Below are 11,310 nucleotides of genomic sequence, written 5' to 3' on the forward strand. Positions count from 1 at the left end.
ACTTAGACTGTCTAAGCATCATATTTCATACATTTTTAACTCCACATAGTGAGCTCTTATTGTATTCACGCATAACTATATTTTGGTTTTAGGATGTGAAATCAAAACGTGCTGTTTAGGAGACAGGAATTCACACCTATAGAAAACATCTTAAAAACTCTGAAGGATGGTGGTTTTCTACTGGAGCCTGAAGTAAGATCCCTGACTGACAACATACCCACTCTCATTCTAGTCTTCTGGTTTAATGTTTTCTTGAAGAAATGACCAAGCTTGCTATACATTTGGTCTTCAGCTAGTACATTTCTGTAGGCTGGTTTGTAACTGAGCTCCAGTATTTTAAAGAGACATGAGACTGAATGATGAAAAGAAGGATTTAAGTAGCGACAGATATTAAATCTTACCCACTGAGTTAGGTCTCTGGCCAGCTAATTACTCCTCTGGCATGACTTGACAGGAGCAGTGAATTCATGGGGAGGAGTGGAGTAAATACAGCCTGAACCCAGTGGACAGATAAACGCATTTCGAGGCCAACATATAAAAAAAATATATAAAAAAATAATGATTATACGCTTACCTTAAAACATGATTGCTATCATTCAGAATGTTTGTAAAATATAGAAGTTTTAGATTAACATGCTATTCTTACTTGTGGCTTCCTATTAACTCTGAATCTTTTCTTTGAAAATGTTGCTGCTATCAGAACAATACTTTGAGAATTTCTGGTGGGATGCCTTATTTAATAAAAGTTCAAGTGTGTAGTCTAGAAAACAGAAACCGATAAAGCTGAACTTTTTCTCAGGAGCACTCAACACCCTTCAAGGAATGTATCTATTTAAATAATGTTCTCCTCTACACCTTTGAAAGGATAAGTGGACTAAACTTCGACTCTGAAATTTGTATTAGTTGTTCCAGTTTGTCATAATCTGTGCCCTTTTTAATATAAAAGTCTATTTGGAAAAATCTAGAAAAAATATTAAGTTCAGCAACCATATCACCCTAAAACTCACAACCGGCAGCCCACTGAAGCTCAGCAGGTGTGAGCCTGGACAGTATCTGGATGGGAGGATGGGAGACCTCATGAGACAAAATTAAGGTATTTATTAAGGTACTGGAAGAGGTGTTAGTGGGGCCAGTAGGTATAGCAATAGGGACACTATACTGTAAAAAAGGTGCTGTCCTTTGTAAGAGACATAAAACCGAGGTCCTAACTCTCTGTTGTCATTAACAATTCCAGGGTGTTTCTTGAAAGGAGTATGGTTGTTACCCCAGTGCCCTAATTTCCCCCTGGGCTTTACCAATCATGGCTTCCTAAGAGTCTCCATCTATGAACTGGTTTCATCACTCTGTAGTCCTCTCCACTGATAGGTGTGGAAATATGTGGTGAGCGGACTGAGGCACTTTGTCAGCCATCGCATCATCCAGGAAGGGGCTACACATTGGTGGTGGTGGAGGGTAGTCCGCATTACCAGTATAGCACGTTGAGTGGAGTGTCCAGAAAAGCGCTATATAAGTGTAAGGATTGTTTATTTATTATTTATAATGCATGACATTTGTTATTGTTGTAGTAAAAATAAAAACATAATGTATCACATGTACTGCTAAGTATGTTTACCACGCAGCAAACCCAGGGGCTTTAAATAAAAAAAAAAATGTCGGGACAGTGAAAAAAATAAACGCCAAGTGCTGTAAAGCACGTTTTCCGACACACACCCACTGCGCCTTTGGAAACAGCTCCCCCACCCGACTCCCCTTTCGGTGACGTCACGCAGGAAGTAGGAAGTGGGAGCGTATTGTGCGTTTACTAACTTCACGGGTTTGGTCTGGGTTACCTTTAGAAAATGGGGCTGTTCGGTAAAACACAAGAGAGACCGCCAAAGGACTTGGTAAGTGAGGGGCATTCTGTGAGTTTTTGTGGCATTGCTTTCGGTTCCCAATAGATGGCCGTGTCTCCCTTTCAGGCAGAAACATCTTTCCCCTGCTGTGCGTATTCCGGTGTAAGCAGTGGCTTCTCTGTCAGTAGGGGGAATCGCTCGGCAGCCAAGCCGTGTGTGTGTGGCACTGTCACATTTGTGTTTTCTTTCTAATAATCCAGTAACATTGTAGTACACCTGTGTAACCGTGTTTTAATACCATTTTTGCTATTTACGCTTTGACCGAGTACTTGTTTGAGGCCATTTTGTTTACCATTTAAACCACGAGCGTTGTCTGTCGAGTTTAGAAGCATTTTTGCATCGCGCGTTAATTAAACATGCAAAACGTAACTATTGCACGTTAAAAATCACTGCTGCATTTTGGTATCAATAACACACCTACAGGTTTGGTACAGTGCATCTTGAATTTGGCAAAGAGAACAGCTGTTTCTGCCTAAGTTAAGATGCAAGGCCCTTTAGCAAAGACACAGACTTTGTGTTTTTCATGTTACTTTCTAAATGATGTCGAGCAACACCATCCCAGGCTTCTACCCTAACCCCAACACAAACTTGGAACAGAGGCTATAAATGGATTTTGATAACAGGTGGTTTTAGGGCTAAGAATAGGAGGAATAGGATAGAAGAAATACTTCTTTATTGGAAGCATTTGGGTTTATGGAGCAAACCAAGCTTACACCTGGAATAAGGTCAGTGATGCTCCTCTAGAAATGAGTAGAGAGGGATTTTGGATTGACAAGCAACAAACATCCTAGTGAAGGAGATGTATTGAACAGCCCTGACAGCCTGCATTTCATCCTTCACCACGTTCTCAACATGTGGAACCGACCTCAAGATCTCCACAGCTCCGAGAGCTTGGTTCCAACAGGGAAGAGTTCTGGTGCTTCTGTAATGTTGTGGGACACATTCTCCTGGCATGGATTGGGTATACTCATTCCCTTAGACAGCAAGGTTGACGCTAATCGTTACTGAATAGTGCTGAGAAGCTGGGAAGAAAGATCTTCCAGGATGACAATAGCAAACATGTGTGGTCATTCGGGGGTTTGATGAACATGTCCACACATCACAGACTTCTCAGTCACCAGATCTGAACCCAGTCGAGCATTTACAAGTTATTCTGCAACAATGCCTCCATCCAACTTCTTCAGCCAGGCCTGAGTTGATTGACTTTCTCATGGGAGAATGGTGCCACACCCCTCCTGCAGAATTCCACACACTGGTAGACTCTGTGCCACTAGCTGGTGGCAAGTGATGGCCCAGCTCCCTATTAAGTGACTTTGTAGTAGTGTTCTCTTTTTGTATCCATTACCTCTATGTAGTGTCAAGTGACTATCATCTGAATTGCCTGGGTCTGCACTTGCTCGTTTATGTCCTTCCTCCCCACAGCACACATAGGGACCTTGTGGCTGCAGTTATTGGTAAGGATTGGATTTATAATTAACCAATTAACTGTATTTGTCTGTTTTCTTTAGGTGAATGAATGGTCTCTCAAAATCCGAAAAGAGATGCGTGTCATTGATAGGCAGATCAGAGGTAAGTGTTGGTTTACAAACACTGCACTTGGTACTCACAGTGGAATTCGCTAAACAGACGTGAATTAAAACATTATCTCTCTGTATTGCTGATTAGGAATTTACAGCTTTTTATGGTGAGATCTCACCTTCTTTATGAATTCCCCACTATGAAAGTGTTTGACAAAAGCGAGCTATTTTAATAACTCATGTAGTGACTGTAGAGCTCTTAAGGAAAACACACTTGCTTTATGGGTCCCTCGTTAGGTAATCATTGCTTTGTCCTTGTGCACTGATACATATTGTAAAATTATTAATGAGAACAACTTCATTGAAAATGTCACATTTACCTTGAAAAAAAATGAATACTCCATTAAAACCAAGGTGATTCATAACTGAACTGACCACGTCACTTCCAGCAGAATGTTACAAGCTTGTCTGTAGCTCTAGTGGACCCTGAGACGTAGCCTAGAAAAGCTGCAAATCCACTGACAGCTACAACTTCTTAGTTTCTAGTCCAGCGCTCTTGAAATTTGGAACTAACATAATTAAAGATAACAGTTTTAATTGAAATCTAAATAAGTTGGTTGTAAAATCCTTGATTTGTTACAGAATGACTGTATGTCATTACAAATGAGGATCCTGACAATAATAATCTTGGTATTATTATATAGTTAATGGTTTAATCATGTGTGATATGGGCGCATTGTGGCTCAATGGCTAGAATTGCTGCTTTGCAGCACTAGGTCCCTGGGTTCAATTCTGAACCTGGTGTGCTATCTATGTGGAGTCTGTACTAATTTCTTATGAGAAAGAATATCATTCATGTCGCACAAGAAGTTAGTGACTTTTATTCATTCTGTCAACAATACTCAGACACCTCGCTTTGTGTTAGACATCCAGAGGGAACAGGAAAAAGTAAAACGCTCCGTTAAAGACGCTGCCAAGAAGGGCCAGAAGGATGTGTGTGTGATCCTGGCCAAGGAGATGATCCAGTCCAAGAGAGCCGTTAACAAACTGTACTCCTCCAAAGCCCAGATGAACTCTGTGCTGCTCAGCATGAAGAACCAGCTCTGTGAGTACGCCACACACATCACACCACTGTACTTCTGCACCTCGATAATGACTCTTACGAGATAAAATTATAAAACAATTGTGAACATATTGGTTATTTGTCCCTGTGTTGAAGAAGTCATTTCAATAAATGCTTGGTAATTTGCTCACCAACGTTCTTTATTCGCTTCACGGATCCTCCTCTTTTTTTAAAGATGGGAGTATTTCCCTTATTAAAAAAGTCTTAAGTCCGCCTGAGTTACTGAATATAGTTCTGCACCTCCACTAGGAAACTGGTTCAGCATCACGACCATGGGCATATTTTCTACAGGGCACTGAGGGATGTCTCATATGAGAAATCCTGGAAATCCATGAATACCTTTTCCAATTGATATGTTTGTAGTGCTTGTCTTATCACACTACACCAGTGTCATTTGGTGGAGACTTTTAGAGTTCCACTTGGGGGAAATTTGTATATTTGGCAGCAGTGTGGAGCAATAGTCAGTACTCTGTACCAGAGTCACAAGTTCAGGTCCCATGTGGGACAGGGTATTTCATTAATATTACTCTAGTAAATGCCCTGCTGTCTAATGGCTGTTCTGCAGCTCCTCAGTTGATTATATATTGACTGTTCTGGTTATTTAAGGGGTTAAATGAAAGGTATTATAAAGACCGATATAATGCAGGTTTTGATGTGCTGTGATTATTTGTGGCCTTGCCTCAAAACCTTTTTGTAGATGGTGTTTAGAGTGTGCAGTAGTGATTGAAAACATAAAAGAACAAATAACTGGAAAATCAGGAAAGCCATGTTTGTGCTGGCTTACCCTGTCCTTTACCTTGAATGCTGAATGTTTACAAAACAGGATGGAGATCAATCCTAGTTAGGTTTCTTTCATTACTGTTTGAAAGTGGAGTAGTTGTGAGTGACAAGTTTAGTTGAATAGTCATTTCTGTCTGCGGGGACATTGCAATATTACATCAAGCAGTCATAGAATTTAGTAAATATTGTACAAAGATGTAAAGGTTATGTAGAATGTTTCTTTACAAAGTATTTGAGTAAGATTTTAATAATATAGCTGATATTAAGTATTTAAATCTTTTACAAGTTCAACTTACATCCTTCTCTGTTGTGTTACAGTATATTGAGTTACCCATAGACTGGGGACAGGAAACTGACAGATCAATGGGAGAGGTCCATTAGCAGAAGGACCATCTGAGTTTTACATGGTACAGGAATACAGCTAACAAGTATTAAAAAGCTTTAAAAAGTTGAAGACCTGTAGTTCAAAAAACAGAGGTGGGAGACGGATCTGGAGATGATAAAGGAGAAAGTCCTGACAGAAAATGGAGGTGTGTGGGAGGCTGGAGCTGCGAGTGCTGGCCGAGTCTTGACGTATGGCTGTGTCATGTCTGCCAGCGGTGCTGCGCGTGGCGGGGGCCCTGCAGAAGAGCACGGACGTGATGAAGGCCATGCAGAGCCTGGTGAAGGTCCCCGAGATCCAGGCCACCATGAGGGAGCTCTCCAAGGAAATGATGAAGGTGAGGGCAGGTCAGACACTCAACCCTGCAAATCCTCCACAGAGAAAGCGAGACCCACCCCCCAGTACATGAGCTGAATGGCGAGTTTAGTAAGGAGAGAAGATTAGAGAGGGCGAGGCTGAGGGAAAGCTGGCTGTTTAATTTATTTACTCAGGTAGGGTCAGTTCTAATCATTGTTTGCCACCACAGATATGAGTTTGTTTGCTGAAGACATGAGTCAGGACCTTTCCGCCCTACAAAAGGAAGATTCTCCCTTGTTTTCAGACGTGTGGACATCTTTAGTATTTGTTTTTTGGTCAATTACGTTTTCACAAACGAAAGAGAGGCTTCCCAGGCGTGTTTGTTTTCCTTGAAAATGTTCGCCTTGCCTTGTTTAGATTTTTACACTTTCTTCTCTCCCATTAGTTCTTATCACCAGGAGTGGGCAACCCACCATATTGTGATAATTTCAGTTTACACTGTGTTTGTTCTTGTGTGCAGTGCATTATGGACTCTTTATACTTACATATTTAATAATCAGAATGCAGTTCTGACTTTGACGAAGGCTTGCAATCTTTTTTTGGAATGAGACACCTTGTTGATTCTCTGGTTTCTTTGAAGAAATGGCTGGATAAGATCCTTGGATGAATTAGGTATTCACACAAAAGCTAGGTGGACCTTGTGGCCTCTTGTTTACAGCCTTAATGTTTGCCAAAGTCTGCTGTTCTGCCCTCTGAGTGATTTTGCGAATGAACACTCTCACACTCTTGTTTATGTGTAAGGTTTTTATATACAGTATTGCCATCACTCCTGAAACATTACCAGTGGTATTTCTCTGTGAAGAAATTATTTTAAAATGTTAAATTAAAACATTGAAAAACACCATGAAGCTACAAGAGAAAAAAAGGAAATGTGAATCCCTTTCTACATTTAAACAGCTTTAATGACAGACAGTGTGAAATGTTCCAATGAAGTAATGAAGGGGCTCTCTGCATGCACTTCCAGTATTGGAGAGCTGTTGATCGTGTATGGCGCAGTCCATGTGTGTGATGCTGTGAATGCTCCTGCCCCCAGGCTGGGATCATCGAAGAGATGCTGGAGGACACTTTTGAAGGCATGGAGGATGAGGAAGAGATGGAGGAGGCAGCAGAGGCGGAGGTGGACAGGATCCTCTTTGAGATCACAGCAGGTAACCATCTTCTTGTCCATAGATTTTTTGAGAGAGTTGTACAGCCTTTTAAGATAGTACCAGCCTTCGTTTTCAGAGATGGAAAGGAATTTAGAGTTGTCTACATCTATGTAGCTTTGAAAAAGTTGGGAAGTAACATCAAGATCTAATACTTCTTTTACATATTAAATACACTGGCTCAGAGAACCTTGTTCAGCACACTTGTGATCCTTTTCAAAATCCTTGATTATCATTTCCATAAAGGTTAGATCCCAAATGATTTCCTGTCTTGTCATTAGGGCTTCAGGGCTTCTGCAGTCAGTGAGCAGAGTCTTTGTGGGGGAGGGTGGTGCAATAGGAAGGATGTATAGAGCACAAAGTGGACTGTGGGATCTAGAATGACAGTCTGACTTCCACGTCCGATAAATCCACGGAGTACATATTCCTAGACATTCAGTTATTCCCGTTCTTATTGTGAGGGGCTTTTGTAGGGAAACAATCCAGGAGAGTAAGAGAAGAATGACAGAACCTGAGATAAAAGAGGGAGCAAACTGTGACATTTGCATGCGTTGTTGCGTTCCAGGCGCTCTGGGTAAGGCTCCCAGTAAAGTGACAGACGAGCTGCCCGAGATGGAGCCTGCGGGGCCTGCCCCCGTCTCGGAGGACGAACCGGAGGAGGACATCGAGGAGATGCAGTCCCGGCTGGCAGCCCTGCGCAGCTGAGAGCCTGGCGGCTCCATGTGCGGAGACCTTTTCAGTGTGAGGGAGCTCCTGCTAGCGTCTCAGCCTTTCTGCCTCGTCCTCTCCTTTCTCAGATCCTGCACTTTACCCGTTTCTGCTCGATGAATATCGTTCTTGTCTGAGTTTTATGGTAGACGATTTGGTTCTAAAAACACTAGAATTTAAATGTAAAAAAATACTTGCCATTGTGGCACTATATATATATATTATATCCTTTCTTGTGAAAGGTGTTGTGGAAAAGGATGCATGCAGAGTTCTTGGTAGTATTTTTTCCACAAATTGAATCGGAAGACTGATGGATGTTTTGAACTCTAATTCACAAATTTATACATTCTTATACATTTCTAAAGTTTCAATATTATTGGGCATCTTCATCTTGAAAGTTGTAAGTGTAACTGCAGAGATTTTATTTTGATTTTCCATTGGTTTGAATTTCCATTTAAAAAAAAAGTGAGGTTTGGGATGAAGAAATGCTCCTGCAAGTTCGCGTTTTGAAATACAGTAATCTTGATTTGAAACGGCCACCTTCTAAAGTTATTTAATTTTCAGGTTCAAGGGAAAAGACTTTTGTTTATTAATAATTGTTCATCCACATATCATTCTTTTGACAAATGGAATGTTTGCAAAACATTGCGTCTTCCTTGTAAAAATGATAAAATACAAAAAGATGTAACTGCTTCAACAATAGTATGCACATCTCTTGTATACATTTATTGTGCATTTTTGCAGTTTTTAAAGTAATTTTCAGCAGATGGTCATTCTACAAGATTACACTCTTTACACAAGAAGAAGTGTCAAGCTATAGGTGACTTTGAGAAAAAGGAGGTTGCTGCCTCTAGTTTTCCTTCTAGTTTGCCTCAAACCAGGATCGTTTCCATTGAGTTGCCAGCCTTTCATGAAACGGTTTCACAAACACATTAAAAGCTAACTTTGAATCAAATGCAGTTAGAACTCAATCTACACAAAGTACTAAGTATTCTAAGTTTGAGTATTCAGTGAGGGACATGGTGGTAGAATGCTTTCACATTTTTATGGTTGACTTTAGGTGTTGGAGAAAGGAACTAATACAACAAGAGTTCAAAAGTTAAGAACTGGATACTCCATATTGTTCTCATGTTCTTGCTGAAAAGTCATCAGTGATGAGTTACACTGCACCCTTACGCTCTGTATACCAAGATTACTGCACTCCAGAAGTTTTCTTTGTGTCCTCTCAGATTTGTATGTGAACGTATGATTCGAAATTCCAACAGAAGAACCAAATAGTTTTAAATTAAATTTGTTAAAGAATGAAATGCTTTGCCTGAATTTTAGGAGACAATTATAATCTCATCATCTCACAAGAAATTTCCCTTTTCCGACAAAGGTTTCCTTGCTCTATATCAATGATAGGGTAAGAACCTTAAAGGCATTCAGGATCCAAAGCTGCTGTTAATTTGTTACACTTTGTTGGTTCAGTTTTAACTTTAAAAAAAAATAGACTACACATTTTGTAACAGGTAATATTGTACAAAGTTACCTTGGAAAATTCAATTTTCCACATTTAACAAGATTTCTACATTCAAAATAATTAGAATGGCAGCATTTTGTTACTGCATTAAACTGCACCAGTTGCAGATTTGGGCTTTGAAAACCATCTATGAAACAAGATTATACACCGATACGGTTATGCTTATTCCTCAATGATAACCAACATGTTCTCTGTCTCAATTCATTTGAGATACAGGGGGTCAGGTACTATGGTGGTGGTATATGAAACATTTAGCATTAGTCTGCTCATTTTCTTTCAAACATACAAATTGTTCACTCCTGTACAACTAACAAAACTGCTTTATTTTGTATTCAGTTTATTTTGCATTTTTGGAATCATAACGAGGGCAAAAAAATCTTTTTTTTTCACTCCTGTAGAAGTAATTCTCTATAATGTTAAAATGAAAAAGTATTTTGATGTCTTCAGAATTATATTAAAAATAAAAATCTGAAAATGACTTAATTGATAAGTATTCACCCCCTTTGTTTTAACAACCTAAATTGGGTGAAGTATTCAATTGTCTTGAGAGATCACACTAAATACATTAACAAGGTACACCTGTGTTCAATTGCTTGATTGCACAATAAATATCAACTTAGTGAGGTCTCACAACAAACAGCAGATCAGATCAGTTCTGTTGTCATGAAGACCACGGAGCTGCCCGTGGAACTTCGAGATGAAGGATAAAGGATAGGATAAAAGCCGGACAAGGTTATTAAAAGATTGGCAAAGCTTTAAACCTTCCTAGGAGCACCGTGAAGTCCATTGTAAAAACAAATGGAAAAAACATTTTTCCCAGACACTACTAAGATCAGGCTGTCCTACCAAATTGAGTACTGGGCAAGAAGGGCAATTGCCGGAGAAGTGACCAAGAGGCCAGATACAACACTGACAGAGTTGCAGAGCTCTTTGGTTGAAATGGGAGAAACTGTCCAGACATCAACTATCACTTCAGCACTTCACAGAATCGGCATCTTTGGGAGAGTGGATTGAAGGAAGCCACTTCTGAGAAAGGCCAACATTAAGTCACGCCTGGAGTTTGCTAGAAGCCATGTGATAAAACCCGAAATCTTTTGGAAGAAAATTCTGTGGTCTGATGAGACTAAAGTTGAGCTCTTTGGCCTGAAAGCAATGTGCCATGTTTGGCACAAACCAAATACAGCCCAACACCCAGGTAACACCATCCCTACTGTCAAACATGGTGGTTGCAGCATCATGCTCTGGGGTTGCTTTTCAGCAGGAGGAACTGGATCCAACATGGATGGAGCCAAATACAGTCAAATCCTTGAGAACCTGTTTCAGTTAGCCAGAGATCTGCATTTAGGGCGAAGATTCATTTTCCAGCAAGACAATGACCCAAAGCACATGGCAAAAACTATCAAGGAATGGCTTGAAAAAAGGAGAGTTTTCTGGAATGCCCCAGCCAGAGCCCAGACTTGAATCCAATTGAAAATCTGTGGTATGACCTGACAACTGCTGTCCACCAACGCTCTCCATGTAGTTTGGCAAGAGTTGGAGCAAATTTGCATTGAAGAATGGGCAAAAATTCCACAATCTAAATGTGCAAAGCTCATACAGACATACCCAAGAAGACTCACAGCTATAATTGCTGATAAAGGACTATGTACAACGTATTGACTTGGTGGAAGGGGGAATACTTTTGTAAATGAGTAATGTAAGTCTTTCATTCTAGAGAAATGAATGCTTTTGAATAATAAAAAAAACTTTCATTAATGTGTTGAATTTGTGTTATTGAACTGAGAAAAATGTATTTCAATGTGTTAAAATTTGGAGATGTAACAGGAACAAAATGAAAATAAATTCAAGGGGGTGAATACTTTCTGAAGGCACTGTAGCTGTAAA

The 11,310-nt window shown here is 40.1% G+C and overlaps 1 protein-coding gene across 1 annotated transcript; it reads left to right on the forward strand.

Moving 5' to 3' along the window:
- Positions 1-1,734: 1,734 nt before the first annotated feature.
- Positions 1,735-11,181, forward strand: chmp3 (charged multivesicular body protein 3). Its single transcript, XM_088630821.1, has 6 exons — positions 1,735-1,883; positions 3,401-3,461; positions 4,335-4,514; positions 5,910-6,031; positions 7,085-7,199; positions 7,762-11,181. Exons 1-6 carry the CDS (start codon positions 1,839-1,841, stop codon positions 7,899-7,901), a joined length of 663 nt encoding a protein of 220 aa, XP_088486947.1. The 5' UTR covers positions 1,735-1,838; the 3' UTR covers positions 7,902-11,181.
- Positions 11,182-11,310: the final 129 nt, after the last annotated feature.

The sequence above is a fragment of the Lepisosteus platostomus genome, chromosome 1 (genome assembly GCF_059453375.1).
Source record: "Lepisosteus platostomus isolate fLepPlt1 chromosome 1, fLepPlt1.hap1, whole genome shotgun sequence".
Taxonomy (NCBI): Eukaryota; Metazoa; Chordata; class Actinopteri; order Semionotiformes; family Lepisosteidae; genus Lepisosteus; species Lepisosteus platostomus.